Here is an 18,186-nt window from a genome sequence, read left to right as displayed (position 1 = left end):
TTTGTGACATATCAGGACACAACTCTGTATAATGACATGGGTATGACACAGGTATTACAAGTAGAGGGTGACTTATGAGGACATAACCCATGTCCCCATTTTTCAAAACACTTATGAATCATACAGAATGAGCTTTTTTGAGAAAGTAAAAATGCACAAAGTTTCCTGTGAGGGTTAGGGGTAGGGTTGGAGAAGGGGCGATAGAATATACAGTTTGTACAGTATAAAAACCATTACGCATATGGGATGTCCCCACTTTTCACAAATATAAACATGGATAAGTTCAATAGGGTATAGAGTATAGCATAATTGCTGACATACAGAATGATCTATATAACATATGCTTGTAATAAATCAATATGTTTCAAATATAAATAAATATTTGTAATAAATAATCTGCCACAAGCACACATATAAGTTGACTCCCTAGTGGTGATGCCAACAAAATTAAGCAAATGTTTTGAGTTGTTCAAAAATATACAGTACACCGGGGAAGCTTGTACAAGACCCACAGACTCCACCAAGGACAAGACAGAGGCAAAGACTGGCAAAGGAAGTGGTTACATTTGCTGCGGGGCAGGATGTGAGGGCATATGTTTGATCTTTAAAGGCCAAACCCCTTGTGGCACAGGAATCAATAGCAATCTGCCAACAGTAACAGCAGCACTAGCGAATACCGTTTCCTGTAGACAGTATATCAAATAGTGTCCCAATCCAGCTTGTTCAGTTCATTCTGATGTTTTTTTTTTTTTTTTTTTGAACACAACTGCATCATCACAGCATACCACACATTCGCCCCTTTACCCTTCATTTTTGTTTGCTGTCAGATTATGTGTTTCCAATGTTTGTGTTCTGGTTTATGGAGTTCTGTTGTACTGTTAAGTCCTGTACTTGTCACTAGAGTATTACTTCTGATTTGTTGGGGATTTTGTGTTCACAGTCAGTCAAGGTCATTGCACGCTGATGCTATTCTACTATGTTTACTTGACAACTTCTGTCACTGAAGCCAATGCAGGGTTAGCAAAATGGTGATATTAACAATAAGTTAGCTATTTTCCCGGATCTAGTCAGCAGCCTTTGATAAACTGTCTACGTAGGACTGGTCACATCCACCATTGTTTGGTGAATTTTCGAGGGAAAAACCATGGGGTCATGAATTCACTGATTCAGGATTCATTGTGTTGAAATTGAACAGAAAGTTGCTTGGTTTGAAAGTGACTTCCATGTGAGCTATGATTTATACATTTCTGAGATACTGAAAATAGACAATGGACCTTTCTTACCACCAATCAATGTGCATTAATGTGAGAGTACCTTAAGGCACAAATGTTTAGACATTTTGATAACAATGACGCTCTTACAAAGAACTTCCTTCAAAAAGTAGTCTATAAAAAACAGTATGTGTGATGATGGTGTGAATTAAAAAAAATAAAAAAATAAATGTTGTAAACAAAAAAAGAAAGCAATTTTGTGTGTAAATTAAAAAAATAAATAAAAATAACTTTGCACTGTAAATATTGGCCAACAGCAACATTTGAAAAACATGTATACCATTGGTTTGTATACAGATTTGCCACAGTTTCTGTTTTACTGATTTCATGGTAACATAAAATTATCTGGATAAGATTATCTATTTCCATTTCAGCCTATTGCTGGGTTTCTAGTATGGAACATTCATGTTCCATGTTTTGTCTCTCATTGTGGGAGCAGGGTTTGTGTTCATCCCATCACCATATGCTCTTTAATGTGATATACAAAATAATATATTTTGATATATGGTTATCTAGTTCTTATATTTCTCAATATTTCTCAATATACTGAAAATTCTTTAATATACCGACCGTTCATATATAATAAAACATATTTTCTTTCCGTAAGGGTTGTCACGTGTACACGGCTTGTGTATTCCATTATCCGTGTGCTTTCATGTCAGCTTGTTTTGTGTGCACATGCCGCTTGGCCAAGTTCTTATTGGGCGTATTAGGCCATGTGTCCACCAAAGTACTTTAGCCAGCTGAAAACACCAGTCGCTCTCCTGAAAACACCTAACTGTGATAAAAGAGCATTGAGAGTGCTTCTGAGATGCAGTGAACAATTTTCTTCCAAGCAGTATTTTTCATAACAATGTTGTGGTAGTCCGAGAATTCCACTGGGTAAAGACAGGAATCCTCAGAAATAAGTAATATAAACTCCTCCTTTAGTGATGTTCATTCGTTCGTAGGGTGTGACAGTTGGTCTGTGTGGTATTATTCTCACTCCTTCTCCACTGTGATTGGATGGGCTACTAAAAAAGTGACAGTAATGGGTAATGCGTTGCTCAATCACCCATGCTAATCCTGCTACAAGTCTTGTTTTCCCTTACTGGTATTGTCTTGTCTTTAAATTACATGCTTTTCTTTTTTGTTGTTTTTTGATTCTCACCAAAATGGCATATAAGGCATGGAATCTTTAGAGCAACCTTCACATCATCTCAAAATACATGCACCATCACCAAAGACATCCCAGAGGGACCTTGTTCTCATTTCTCTCCTTTCCCTCTGAAGCAATGCAGGTGATCAATGGCTGTCAGGTACACTGGTTCCTATGAGACATCCTCGGAAAACAACAGATACTCTGTCTGAGAGTCATCAGACAGACCTCAGATCAGTCTCATTCATCTGTAAGGTGATTATGTGACTGGAGCTGAGATGGTATTGATCAGGGGTCAAAGAACCATACGACGGAGATATACATTATCTAACCCTCTTTGAAACATCACTGTAATCCATATGGCTGAGTGTAATCTCCTCTGCTGATGCTCTGTTTTAGCCCAAGATCGAGAAGGAGAACACGGGCGATGATTTATAACAAAGACCAAATGAAATGGAGGGAAAGAAAAATTGAAAAGACGGTACAGCTTTAGACAGATTGGACAAACGTGCAGCTATCAGTGGGTGAAGAGAAACTGGCTCAAGAGTAGAATTAGTTATAAGAAAACAGACAGCATATTTATTATACAAAAAAGTCATGTGACTTTGCTCTATGGGGCAGTAAATCCTGACTAATCAGTGGACCGTTTTCATTCCACAGCATCTGAAATGTTGTTATACTGTCATTCGGAAAAATACCTGAACAAAGTCTGTCATCAAAGTATTTCTGTATAATTGCATCCCAGAACTGTTAAACGACTACGTTCCCAAACAGCAGCATCCATCTCCGAAAGCAACAACCGCATTCATTGTGTTTCATCTGCTTGTTTTATATAGGAAAATTATTATATTCAGTAGCTTCTCCTACTTTCCATAGTGATGTAAAGGTGCCAGGGAAGTCGTGGCCTAATGGTTAGCGAGTCAGACTCGCAATCGAAGGGTTGTGAGTTCGAGTCTCAGGCCGGCAGGAATTGTAGGTGGGGGGAGTGCATGTACAGGGCTCTCTCCACCCTCAATACCACGACTTAGGTGCCCTTGAGCAAGGCATCGAACCCCCAACTGCTCCTCGGGTGCCGCAGAATAAATGGTTGCCCACTGCTCTGGGTGTGTGTTTAAGCTCTGTGTGTGTGTGCACTTCGGATGGGTTAAATGCAGAACACGAATTCTGAGTATGGGTCACCATATTTGGCTGGATGTCATGTCACTTTCACTTTCATTTTATCAGGAAGTGACGATTTTGTTCTCTTTGACTCGTTGGATGGAAACGGTGCTTGTTTGCAAATGTTTTGTGCAATATTCAAATTTTGCACACCAGTTAAAATCGCAACTTTGGATGAAAACCTGGCTACTGTCATTTAAGATTCATTTAAGATGTTGGTTTAGATGGCAGCAGCCATTTAGACAGTAGGCAACAAGAGAGCTCACTGGGTGTGAAAACAGTGCTAATGAGAAGGAAGCAAGAACAGCAGGTGATGTTCTAACTGTTAAATGTTAAACAGTGTATCTTGCCCCCACTGAAACAACTATTAAAACCCCCAGGGCTTTTGATAAAGGTAATTAGATATTGATTACATTGCTAATCCAATATCCGCTCGCATCTTCAAAAGGAGGGCTAATCTCACAGGAAATTCAACCAAGAACACTGGGTTGTTTACAAAGAAGAGAAATCACATCAAGTATTTTGTATCTCACCTTACCATATCAAACCCTGTACTTATCTTTTCACAGTTACTGACTGGAGTTTAAATATCTAGTAAAATCTGTCTTTGTGAGAAATTGTGGTGTTATTATCAAATCAAAGCATCCAGATCCTGTTCATTGAGGCGTTATTAAATCCTCCCCAGCAAGTATTTTACAATCATAATGGGAAATGAAAACACAGAATGGAGCATTGATAAGACTAATGGAGCTTTTGAAAGATAAATTCACAGTAAGGTCACTATGTTGTTATGGAGATTGGATTTGTCTCCATTTCAGACACGTTTTAAGTAAAGGACAGAACTTCTGGGTGGTTATTATTTGGGCAAGCAAATGGGATCACTCACATTTTGAATACCTAATAATGATTTATAGATACTATTCATGTCTCTACACTTTTGTTTTAATAAACCTAAAAACATCTTTGTGAAATGCCATCTCAAACTATTTTTCTTCAATAATATGGTGTATTGTTTGACTTCAGAACACACAACCTAATAGTCTACCAAGGGTTTTTTTGTTTTTGTTTTGTTTTTTGGCCTTAGAGCAAGCAGCATGAACTTTTTTTTCAAAACATCTCCTTTTGTGTTCCACAGAAGAAAGTAAGTAATTCAGGTTTGGAGAGTGAGGTGTGATTGGATGATGATAGAATTTTTATTACTGAGTGAATTAATGTGAATGAACAATTTATTTCTAAAAATATATTTTACCTTTTACCTCCGTACACTCACTCTGAAGCAAAATTCTTCCTAAAATTAAACAACAGAAATGTGGGTGTAAAAGAATATGCATGCCCTGTGAACACAGTCTCTGCTGAGATTTGTTCAGATGAGATGTCTGCTGTGAGTTTTAGCATGCAGTATCAGAGCTCAGGGTACACAGTGACAGATTGAATGCTGTTTTTCCCCTAAGATGTTCAGTCAACCCACTGTTTCTTTATTTTTCCCTTTGATTCACTAAACTGAAACATCAAAGCCATTTCCTCTTCCAAACTTGTCAAATGCTTTGAATTCATTAAGATTTGATGTAAAAGGACTCTTTTCTCCAAATACACTGCAGTCCTCCTTTGTAATCAACATTGCCGTTGAGTGATGCATAGTAGATTTACTTTGATTGATCATTAGCAAAGCTATTGTTTGATATTGTGAAAACACAAGAGATCTGCATGCATAATAAGTATGTGTGGCTGTGTGAGCGAGAAGAAAAAACTACACATTTATGCAAATGCTTCCATCTTTTTGAAAAGGTTACCCCAAAGATGAATCTGGCTTCCTGTGATCTGTTTTTTTTGGTACAGAAGCACCACTTTTTCACAAAACAATGAACAACAGAAAAAAAATAATAATAATAACATTTCTCATATTTTTGGATGTGAGCTAATTCATGATTAATAATGGTGGCCATTCTGACCAAAGCAATGAGCATCAATAATTCATGTTGATGTGATAAAAAATGGTTTTCTCTGTTTCACCCTCTTTCTCTCTACGCCATTAGCATTTGGAGCATATTGTTGTTTTGATCTGTTGTCAGTGTCTTGCAGCACTTTTCCAAATGGAAGATAGGAGGGACAATATTAGTGTACTTGGCAGTGATGCCACATTAGAGCCCAGAGCAAACCAAATCCCTGGTAAAACATCTTTACTTTGCTGATAAAAGAATGACTAATGTGTTTCCATTTTGTTGACTTAGCCTTCATATCCGGAAAAGAAGAAAAAAAATCATTGGCCTCCAGTCACCTGTAAATATAAAGCACAATCCCATTCTAGGTAGTAAAGATAGTGGGACTATAACACAATCATAAATGATTCCTTCAAGTATATAGTCTATGTAAAAGGCAACGTTCCAAACTTTGTCTTTCTTGTTAGAAGTATCTCAAAGTGTTTACATCGGTAACTCGTCTTGTTGCATCTAGTAAAGACAGTTTTATAATAGATTCCGCTGGATATTGGGGCATCGCATCGTGCAGCTCGCATTCGTTTTGCACTCTCTGCCAAGGAAGCACTCCAGGACTGCCAGAAAGTGTAGTACTGACACCTGCTGAAGTATTCTGGTAATAGTGAGGGATGATGGTATGTATTTTTTTGATTTCTTCAGTTCTGCTTCCCTGTTTCAGTTTTATTTTTGACCAGCCGCCAAACTTTAGTCATGCTTAAAAGAAATGCTTCATTTCACAACCCTTTGAAAGCGTAAGGGTGAGGTTTATATGGTGTAGAAATTGCCTTGAAGAGATGTTCTGGAATTTTTGTCATGGTCCTTGATGTTGCCTTATGGATCAGAACAAATTCTCCAGTCACAATTATGCTGCTGGACTGCTCTTCTGGCTTGACTGTTCATTTTAGTGCCTTTCTTTGGCAACTGTATAAAACTATAGGTCTGCAAGTACAGTACTGTATTTATATAAGCAACTAAATAAGGTCTATGGTCCAAAAATACATTTTATTATATATACTGACATAATAATTGTAACCAATTATCTATCTATCTGTCTATGCACAACCATTCAAAAATTTGGGATCAGAATATATTTTTATATTTTTTTTAAAAAGGAGTTTCTTATGCAGGGGAAAAAAAATACAGGAAATAAAAAAAAACTTATTGTGAAATATTTTTATGATGCAAAATATTTTTTTTCTAATTTTTGTGCTTGGTAACCCAAATTGTTAATCAACCAATCGCATGGCAGCAACTCAATCATTTATGCATCTAGATCTAGTGAAGAGGACTTGCTGAAGTTCAAACCGAGCATCATAATGGGTAAGGAAGGGGGTTTAAGTGACTTTGAACATGGAATGGTTGTTTGTGCCAGATGGGATTATTTCAAAAACTGAATTGAAGACAAGAGTAGTGTTCACTGCTATTTATCAATCCAGTAAAGGAGGTCATTCAGAACCACGGACAGCAGCCACAAGATTGAAACGCGAGCATGTGTCCTGGAGGCAAAGACGAATGAAGGAGGACAGACAGGACTTATCAGTACTTCAGCAGCATGATGGAAAGGTAGAAATAGTACAAAGGTGCTCATGTTTTCAAGCAATTATTGTTGCCATCCAGCTTTGCAGACACTGTGTAGGACTGATTGAATCAGCCAATAACTGGTAGATTTCCTTTCAGACAGAAACACTCCATATTGTTTGAAACAAAAACTTCAGTTCAGATTCGTCTGTGTGTGTGTGTTTGTGTGTGTGTGTGTGTGTTTCATTTGCAGAATTATTTTTGGCATCCACAGTGCACAAAAGAACCATTTTATTTCGTTGACTGTGTCAACCTCTTTTTTTCCTATCATTTGTTATACTTTTTGTAGTGACTTTTGTAGTAACAGTCAGAGCAGAGTCTGCATAACAATGAACACTTCATCTTACTGTGTCAACACCTGTGGCTCCAGCTGCTTTTATGTAAGTTTGAAACATTTCAAACCTGCTTCAATCCGACTTGTTTGAAAAATCAGACACCAAATCATGGGAATGTTTACGACAGGTTTATTTAAGGCACTGCCAGTCTTTCTAATTGGAAAATGATAGTGAGGTAGAAAAGGCACTGATAACTGATATACTTTTAAGCTCTTCATTTTTAAATGTTATGCCTGCAATGTAAACATAACAAATAAACAGACACAAATTAACTGGAGGAGATGAAAGTCAACATATCTACAAAATGTAAATGGTGAAAACTACTTTGTAATAAGTATGTGTCTGCACAAGAGTAGGGGTCTATGTGAAAATATATTTAATAAAAACGTCAAGTGGTGCAACCACCAGGTAATAAAATGAATAATACATATAAATAAATGTTATCAAAATAAGTAAATAAATAGAATATCTACATCATCATTAATTCCAAATAATTTCAGGTTATACCATTTTACATCTGACAAATTTTGCCACATCATAAAAAGGTCAAATTTGACTAAAATGCTATATGCTTGTTATTCCACAGTGATTTGGATTTGGAGAACAATAATTTTCAAACATTAATATTGGCTTCTTTAACAAAAAAAAAAAAAAAAAAAAAGTAAGAATAAATAATTATACTGTAATTATATATATATATATATATATTATAATTATGCATAATCATGTCAAATATTTTACAATTAAATATTTATTATAATGGTAACACCACCCCGACATGTTTTATTTTAATATTCACAAAATAATATAAAACTTAATTTTAATTCTGAATTTGAACACTGTCATCACAGAAATTAGTAAAAAGTAATGATCAAAGGCATATGGGATGACATAAGGTGAGTAAATGATGACAGAATTTTAATTTTTGGATTAACTATCCCTTTAGTTCCAAAATAAATAAAAAAATAAACGCAAAAAAATAAAAAATAAAATGCCACATCATTGACCCATTTGTTATTTAACTTTGTATAAATATATACACATAAACCAGAATAAATGTATATGCATATCCTTCAAGTTATATAATTAATATGTGTCAATATTATAGAATCTCCATCTTCAATCCACTACTGACCCAAGACAAATGAGACAGGTACCTTTAAGAATTCCTTAATTAGTATTGACTCATAATCAGACAAGCATGCATGTGTTTGTCCATGATAACAGACAAATTATAATGGCCTGTTCTGGATCCTCTCGTGACCTGCAGTTACCTTTAATTTAACTGATTGATGAAGGTAGATGGTAGTTTGATATCGTACAAAATATAAATCAATAAAATGGTGTGATTGTGCAAAGAAAGCAAAGAGCAGCTTATCACTGACATTTTAACTTTGAAAAGCGTTTCTGTTCCATCTGAGAACAGCAGCAGTCTTGGGGAGGGAATGCAGTGAGTGTAGAAAAAGTCCCCTCATAGACTTTCCCTTTCATAGATTTTCTTTCTTTTGTAGTTAATAAACATACATGCATAGCATCTAAATATGACTGTATTGGGGAAGGACGCACATTTTCAAAAACAACTTGTGAAGATTATGTTTTAAAGAGAATTTATATTTCATATTATGAATAAAATTTGGATAAAAAAGGATAAAAAAAAAGCTGTCTAATCAAGCCAATCCACATGTATGTTCTAGGGAAAATTATACTCAATTGATTCCCATTAAATCAAAAGTTCAAATTTCATTCTATCAGTTATTATATTGAGTGATGCATTTTCTACAGTTCCTTACCTCCACCTTATAGTGTATATTGTGCAGTGACTGTGCTGGCCAGGAGAGCGTCGCTGTTCTCTGCAAATTCGTCTTGGTCTGTCAGTTTCATAAACAGCAGGGAAATAGTTCAATTTTGCTGTTTCTAGGAGTCCATAAATGTTTTATTTTTAATTTCACGTAAGTGTGCTCAAGTCTCTGGCCTGAGAATTTCTGATAGAGTTTCCATGCTAACAGAGGCTAACCATCAAGATCTTTCCGCAGCCATCGGTAAAACTGTTGCTGGAACAGGATGTGCCATTTTACATTAGCTTGAACATTCTCAACGGCTCTGGCGAATGCAGGTGCTGACTCTCCCCCGCTGGTCAGGATAAACTCTTTCAGCTGAGAAAAAGAAGATACAACAGAAATGATTAACATTATCATTAACATTGGCATTGTATTGTGAATGATGTATCAGATGAGAGTATGTGTGTTTATGCGTGTAAGTGGCAGCCTTCATCAGTGAAATCGTCAGAATATACGATGTAATTGAGCAGATAACAATTGTTTATGATAATGAGGTGTGGGAATGCATTTGAGGTAAACAGAATTATCAGTGTTTTTGTTTTTCCTGAGAGCAAACAACACTGCCTGTCAAAACAAATAAACAAACAAAAGCTAGACTCAAAAAAAATCTAATCTAAAATCTTAATTTACCATATAAAGTTACGAAGACAATTCCCAATTCCAGAGGTCATGAGGACTACATGAATGAACATGCCCAGTGATTCAGGATTAAAGCTGCTCTATTGCTCCTGAACTTTTACAAAATTGCTGTTCGTTCAGAGAACATTTTTAAATCAAATAAAATGCTTGTTTCAAACCAACAGCGTTAAATATATCTCTGATTGTTCATGAATCTGTGAATGAAGTGCTCTGGCAGCAGCTGATTCTCAGTGGCAGTTTGCTAATGCTCTGTTTAAGAAAACACTGAGGGGGTTCATATTATCTCTGTATGAATGATAAATTGTGGAAGGTGAAGTCAGCTGGATGAGAAAGTGCTGTGCTGCAGTGAGAAGCATCAGCAGTCTGTGTCCTCTGGGACTGAAGCTGAATGAATTTGAATAAGTGAATATATGTTTCATTTCCTGTAATAAGGTTAAGCAGCTACAATGAGGAAATAACCCAACGAAATGGTCCAGAGCACAATTCTACAGTCTTCAGAGTTTACTTTTGTTCATTTTCTCCATCTCAATAACTTGGTGCCCAAATTTTGTTTGTAAGTATTAATGCTCAATGAAGATTCGTCAATAATTCATTACTGTTTTAGCTTGAATAGAATGTACACCAAGCCTCAAGTTGATGTAAAAGTTTAGCCTCACCTCATTCAACTCGGCCTCAGTGTTGAGAAACTCTGTCACACCGCTGATTAATTTTGAGTTCATAAATAAGGCCTCTCCAAACCTACCAATGAGAGACACTGTTATTAAAAACACTGTAGCACTGCTCTAATGAGTCCAGAAGCAAACAAACACCAACAGCTATTTCCCATTGTTGCTCTCGGTCTTCCAAACACAAACAAGTCACATTATAACATAAACCAATAAATATCTCATGAAAGTGTGAATGTGAAATTCATATCAGGGACTGAGATGAAGGTTAAAATCAACGATAAACAGAGATGGATAAAGCCACATTCACCTAGAATTCAATATGTCCCACTTCTCGCGGAAATATCTCCATGCTAAATGTCTCCCAAGTGGATTGCGGCCGACATGTATGATTACATCGATCACATCCTGATCCGGCACCAGGTCAGTGGTGAGTGATAGATTCAACAGCCTGTGGACATCAGAAATAAAAGGTTTCTTTAGTTTGTCATATTTGTTACATCTTTACTAATTATGCTTTTGTAACACATTTTGTTATACTATGCTAGTTTTAAGGTTGAGTAAATCGGAAATACAAAACACATTATTCTTTGCGGTTTTCAGCAAAGACATGACCTTGCAAAACACAATTATTCAAATATGTTTTCAAGACTGAGAGTCAGCATCTTCAAAAAGTAATTAACCTGAAAATCCCATATCGAATGCAGATAGACCCATTTGCATCAAAGTGGTGTGAAATGTCAAGTAGATGGAAAAAGAAAGAAATTGAAAATGAAATGTTTCACAATGTTTTCGCCGCCACGGAGCACACGTTTCAATTTGCAAAAACATGTGGGGTAATTGCTTTTCAGTTTTTCTGTCTCTTATTTCATTTGAAACGCTCTTCTGGATTTTTGACCTCATGCGTCGCCGATTCACTTGTAGCACGTTGTTTTTTTTTTTTTGACGAACACCCTGGAGATTTTTGCCACTGTGACAAAGCTCACATTTGTGTGCAGACGGCAGCTTCACAGCTCACAAACGTGAAATCTTCTTCTAAGGACAAGTGTGAACAAGCTTTCCGAGGAGTTTCTTTTACTCTGATCATTCTCGAATCCCTTTTTTTAAGTTCACACTTAGAAATTCTGATTTCGGACTTGTGTGATTGATTTCTAGCCGTTTTTTTATTTTATTTTCCTTTTACTGGGATTTCAGTCTCTAAGGCTGCAGAAACATCTGTAAGTTAGCAGTCAGCTAAAACACACAGATTCCAGTAGGGGAGAGGAATTATTTTCAGCCCACTGGATCACAACATATATCATCGAAAGAAGTACAAACATAGAGGAGGGAGATACAATTTACTTCATGCTATAGAAATCAATACTAAACACAGACTCCATACACCACATCCTTTACTTTTTCTCATCCTTCAGTTTTTTTCTGTGGTAGATTAATTATCACACACACACACACGCACACACAGCTCATATGGGACGGGGGGCTTTACTTGTGCATGCTGTGTGAAATCAGTGAACTGCTTCTAGAGGTCTTCTTCTTCACTCTTTTACATCAGACACTAGAGCAAAGGTAGACGCCTGAATGTTGTGAAAATATTTCTAATTTCCGACAGCAGCATCACTTTAAATACAGGCAGATACTTAAAAGATAGTGTAGATTTATACTTTGATGGCTTTTCAAAGGAGAATCGTTATTAACTGAGTGATTTAGACTGTATTAGATATAACCAGGGTTTAAAGAATCACTCCTTTGAGACCTTATTTGAGGAAAGTACTCAGACATTTACACCTTTGAATCATGATGTTGCTGTTGAACAGTGAACAACTTTCTGAAGTTTCACTGTTCAGGTAGACAGGAATAGAACTTCAATGAGATATAGTTCTGAATATGCCAATACAAATCCAAATGGGCATATTAGGGCTGGCAAATAGTGGGTACCAGTTCATGTATACACACATTGAGAGATGATTATGGAGTGTTATCAACAACATGCCACAGATACAAGGTCGAAAGAGGAAAGTATTTGAAACTTCTCGATTACACAAATTTACTCCAGAAGCCAATAACTTAACTCGATCTGCATTATCTGAACTCATTCTACAGTGTTTAAAACTCTCAGAGGACAGCCAACAGCTACAGGTTTTTTTTTTTTTTTTTTTTTTTTTTTAGCAGATATAAATTCAGTTACAGTTTCTTAACACGTCGATGTGGCTATCACATCACACTAATGCTATGCAATGTAGCACTAGGTGCCAGTTTCTAATTAGCATATGAGTATTGTTAGTGCCTGTGTTTTTCTAACAATGATGTCTGGCACTTTCATCACCACCACATCACTACTGCATGCCACATAATTTGCTAATATTAAAATTTTTCGTTGTGGGAAGAAAGATTAATTGGCCTGCATGTGCATTTTGAAGTATTACATCAGAAACAAGGAATGCTAAATTTCGAATACAATTTCCCTTAAGTCACACTTTTTTTTCTTGCGGTGGTTTTTGACTTTGTGTAAATAAAAAAATTAATTAATGTGAATAATAGAAAATGGAAACACATTTACAGAATAGATTCCTGCATGTGCATCCAAAAAAATCATGTGGCGTTGCGCAATGGGACAGCATAACTTAACTAACCAAGGGACTGGTCTCATTGCATCGCATCTGACATGCTGTTATGGTCATTCTGAAATGCCTGAGCAAAGTCTGTCGTCAAAGTATATTTGTATAATTGCCTCCCAGAACTGTCTTACAAAACTGCATTCCCAAACAGCAACTATCCATCACTGAAAGCTATGTCTGCATTTTTGTTTAGTCTGCTCACTCTAAGGCACAAGTAATTTATTATATATGAAAATTATAGTTTTGTCCTTCTTTTCTTAGAGATATTTAGTGCCTGTGTATCAGGAAGAGATTATTTTATTCTACTTTTACTTGTTGGATGGAAATGTAGCTTATTCACAAATGTTTAAGCGATATTACAATTTTGCGCGTACGTTTTTTTGCAACTAGAGGAAATTTGCAACTTTGGATGGAAACCTAGTTAATGATTCCAAGGTGTGCTTTAGAACTACTGTACCACCCAAGATGTTCTTGCAGCTTTAACCAGGTTGGCTTCACTGACTGTTAGTCCAGGTTATTAACCAATACAAACTTGATCCAGCAAAAAAGCTCGATCCAGCAAATGGCAATAATTGATGTGCTTCACCCACTAAGAAACCAATTAACTCTACGATCTGATTGGTTGAAGGGAAAGTTTGGAATGTCCAGAAACACATACAGTGCTATGGAACACCACCATCAGAATCTGGATGACCTTCCAGGATTTTGTAATGTAGGGAATTATGGAGGTTCCTGAAGATGATTTTGTATGCATGGTTCAGCTTCATGACTTTCAGATGTTGTATCTAGGTGTATTGTGTATGACAGCCAAGTCATGGATCACTGAAAGTGAGAAAAAACTCATTGATTTTATCTACAAGGAAGGCAATTACCACTATAGAAATTACCTTGTTGACTGTAATGTGATGAATAGCATCTAAACATGAGGATGAAAATGCATGGATGTATAGCACTGAGATGTTTGCTTACTAAGTGTGGTGCTATTTATCTTCTTCCTCTAGTGAGGCAAACCACATCCCTCTCAACAGACTCACACTGAATCCGTCCCACAGGAATCAGCCTGTTGAGTGCTGAGCAGAGAGCAGAGAGAGAGGGGTCATGCTGGGCCTCTTTATATGGGAATGTTTCTTTCTCTCAGTGCATACATAAAACAACGACAAAATGCAACAGAATAAATGGAGATGTCGATCCCGAAGCTGCTTTAGAATATGTGTGGGCTTTGAGATCCTCGTCTACTCTGGACGGGGTGCAATCCGTCACCGTCCTCATCCTGCTATTGAGTTGGGAGAGGATTTAAGACACCGTGGAGACTTGTGGGAAAAGCTCCTACGGCAGCCATTATCTTTACTGCACCATGAGTGAGAGCAGTTCTGCTGGTGTGAGTGACATGATGTGGAGAGGATTGAATGGGATTGAGGTACAGTAGATTGCAAACTAACTAGTGAGTTATAGTCAAGACTTGCAATACAGAGACCTCCAGACACTTCATCCTATCAATAACCCCCCCCCCCCCCCCCAAAAAAAAAGGTTGGCTGATGGTACTGAGATTCCAAGCCATAAAGATTCCGAAACTTTCAGCTAAGACTGATTGATAAACACTGTTGGGAACGTTACTTTAAAAAAGGAATTAGTTATAGTTACTCACTACTTGTTCCAAAAAGTAACTGAGTTAGTAACTGAATTACTCTATAATAAAAAGTAACTCGTTACCAGGGAAAGTAACTATTTGCGTTACTGTAAAAAAAAGTTGCTATATGTCAAAGAATTTGCTTTTTGGTTTTTAGCAGTTTTCACAAGTCAGTTGAAATGAGTAAAACAGACAGGTGTTCATACATAACTTTCGATATTTATTGCACGTCAACAGACAGCAAGAGTTTTATCCTGCACTTCAAGTATTATCTTTGTAAGAAAAGTGTTTTGGCCACTAGCTTTGTATATATGCGTGTGTCACACATTACTTGTAGGCTACACATTAAATGCACATTCTAGCCTTTGACCACAATGAATTTGGCGCCGCTGGTGCGTGTGCCGGCATGTGTGTAAAAACACTGGCTCTGATTGGCTACCATGAAACACATGACTCTGCCTTAGCCAATCATAATAGCTTATATTGTTATCAATTAACCCACCTCCTCACTCGCTGTGTGAGCCAGTGGTCCGTTCAGATTACATAGTTCATTAAATCAATTCCTAGTAAAGCAGCGCATTTACAGTCCAGTAATCTTAACGGCATTGTAATGACAGGAAAGTAATTAGTTAGATTACAACGTTACTGAAAAAATAATGTCGTTACCTAACGCCGTTCTTTTAAACGGTGTTATTCCAAACACTGTTGATAAACGTATCATGGTACAGTGGCTTGTTATTTAAATTTAATTTCTTTATCATTCCATTGTTAATGAGGTATAAAATATCGACTGACCTGTTGAGAAGGAAGATGTTGTCACTGCAGGTCAAGGCCTCCAGAAGAACCTTCTTCTCAGAAATGGCTGTAGAGGAGTGAAACTTCATCCAGATAAACTCCCACACATCCTCATCCATCAGAGAAACACCTGTGCAGTACACAATGTCCCGCACATTGGGTGGAATTCTATTGAAGAGAAGACCGAAACAGTTCAGTAAAGACACATGATAACTATAACTGCTAATAAATGCTAAGACATAATAATAATTTTAGCATTTAAATACCCATATTTAGGGGAGAGTGGGGTCGAAAGTAACGTGGGACGAAGGTAACAACGAAATTTTCTCAGACCCTCTTACTGCATTTGCATTCCAAGCTATGACAACATGTTCAACACGCAACCCTTGATGGAGGTGAGACATATCACGTGATTTCGTCATCATTTCCCGCAGTTAGGTTTGTAAAGCTGTTTACGAGTACAAAAAGTAAGTTATTGAAGCGGTTATTGTTTCAAATTAGTTGCGTTGTTTTTCTTGTTTCATGTGTCACAGTAATGATCAATCTACAGGTTATTTAGTGCTTTAACATCCTAAAGTTTGCATTTTCAGTTTTTCAGCATAAAAGTAAATCGCGTTTAAATGTCAGGAGTTTCTGCAGGGACGAAAGTAACAATTGTTAATTTTGTTCCGCTAAAGTGATAATAAGTATTTATTTTGTTCTGGTTAATGCCATAATGAAAATTTCTGTGTCTTGCATTATTTACATGGAAAATAGTTAATAATGTAGATACATTGATTAGCATATATATGCAAACTGAATGCTACAGGTGATTAGCATTCCTCTCTTACTGAGGACTATTTCCTTGCCATTAGACCACATTGTGTTAACACTTTTTTTTTTTTCTTGAGAATTACATTTTCTTAAAGAGATAATTTTTCACAGTGGGAATTTGTTATGTTCTCAGGGTTGTTAAAGATAGCAAATTAAGTCAATGCTTCAACTTAAGAAGAATCGAGTGAAAAACAACGTGAGTGTATTTATAGATGATTTTATTTGTACGCTTCTGTTAGAAGTTGATCTTTCTTTTGTGGTTTCTTCTGTTCATTCAAAATGTTGAAAATCCACAAGTTATCATTTTAAAGTGGTCATATGATGCTGCTAAAAATAACATTATTTTGTGTATTTGGTGTAATGAAATGTTTATGCGGTTTAATTATTTTCCACATACTGTACATTATTGTTTCTCCTCTATGCCCCGCATTCTGAAACACATTGATTTTCACATGGTTAATCGCTCTGAAAAGTGAGGTGTGCTGTGATTGGCCAACTGTTCAGCACATTCAGTGCAACATCACATATCGCGGCCTTGAGAGAGCAAAGGTCGGAGTCCGAGAGTGAGCGGCGGTGCAAAGTTGATGTATTTCTTCATCAACCAACATGGTTCAGCTCCAGGCATGACGACGCAGATATCGTTCTTCATAGTTTCGCTTTCACAGTGAAATGCACAGCGTCTATATGACACGGCAGAAGCGGCAACAACAATACTATAACAATACTATAATGAGAATAAAAGGTACACCTTCTTTCTTTGCGTGAACATCTGGGTGGCGTTATGCAAATCTCCCCACATGCTGTCATAGAGATGTGGGTACGTGTTAAAACAATCCGTTTCAGGGGGGCATGGATGAGTCCTAACTTTTATACAGAATATGTCTTTGGATTTGAGACTTTAGTCTTTGCAACTTCACAGATCTTCTTTATTCAGCAAGAGTTTGTAACACTCCAAAGAGAAAGTAAAATTTGAAATCACATCAAATAAACCCTTTAAATAAAAAGACACTCTTAGATGGACCACTTTTGGTTCAAGTGATCTTCTGCTGTCTGCAATCACAATCACATTCTTCTGTCACAGTGATGTCCATAATAACACCAGCTGATTTGATTCCATGATCTTTAGTGAGATCATCATTTAAGTGCTAAAAATTTGACCCAACTGCAGGCCTGCTATAGTGAGTCACAGTGCAATATATAGTCTAGCAATAAATCGGTCACAAGTAAGAGCCCTCTGTGGACCCTTGATATCGTCTGGTTATAAATCTCAGAAAAGAATAACCGTCTACAGTAGAGCTACACAGAGACAAATGCATCTCAGGCTGGGGGGGATGCATGTAATATTCGTACAGAAAGAAGAAATAACATTAAACCTCTGGAGGAGATTCAGCGATACAGTGACTGAACTTTTGATTTGCTCAAACAAAGTGCAATAAAGACCTGCTAATTCTGGATGAGCCGTTGGAGCCTCTGGGATTTTTCCATGTAGAAATACAGAAAACAGCTCCAGTAAGATATGAAATCATGTCAAAACCAATTGAAGCATATAGACTGAATTTCCACACCTGTGAAAGTGATGTCTTGTTTATTACTGCCACTGACAGAAACAATGAGTAAATTCAGGAACACAACTAAAGAATAATATTTGTGACATTCCATTCTTTTCCTATTGTAACCTGAATATAAAGGTTCAATTTTCTCAAATATTTGCGACAGTGGAGGAGTGATAAAAGGCTCATAT

The 18,186-nt window shown here is 36.7% G+C and overlaps 1 protein-coding gene across 1 annotated transcript in view; it reads right to left on the bottom strand.

Moving 5' to 3' along the window:
* Positions 1–8,299: 8,299 nt before the first annotated feature.
* Positions 8,300–18,186, bottom strand: part of LOC113061661 (thyrotropin-releasing hormone-degrading ectoenzyme-like) — a 132,546-nt gene continuing 122,659 nt past the window's right edge. The window contains exons 16-19 of the mRNA XM_026230974.1: positions 15,633–15,800; positions 10,906–11,046; positions 10,587–10,668; positions 8,300–9,606 (exon numbers count right to left, since the gene is read on the bottom strand). Of these exons, the coding sequence (XP_026086759.1) occupies positions 9,463–9,606; positions 10,587–10,668; positions 10,906–11,046; positions 15,633–15,800 (535 nt within the window). The 3' untranslated portion in view covers positions 8,300–9,462. The remainder of the gene's footprint in view (positions 9,607–10,586; positions 10,669–10,905; positions 11,047–15,632; positions 15,801–18,186) is intronic.

Source organism: Carassius auratus, chromosome 4, assembly GCF_003368295.1.
Source record: "Carassius auratus strain Wakin chromosome 4, ASM336829v1, whole genome shotgun sequence".
NCBI lineage: Eukaryota > Metazoa > Chordata > Actinopteri > Cypriniformes > Cyprinidae > Carassius > Carassius auratus.
Note: the sequence above shows the minus strand (reverse complement) of the source record. Positions and strands in the feature narration are given on the sequence as shown.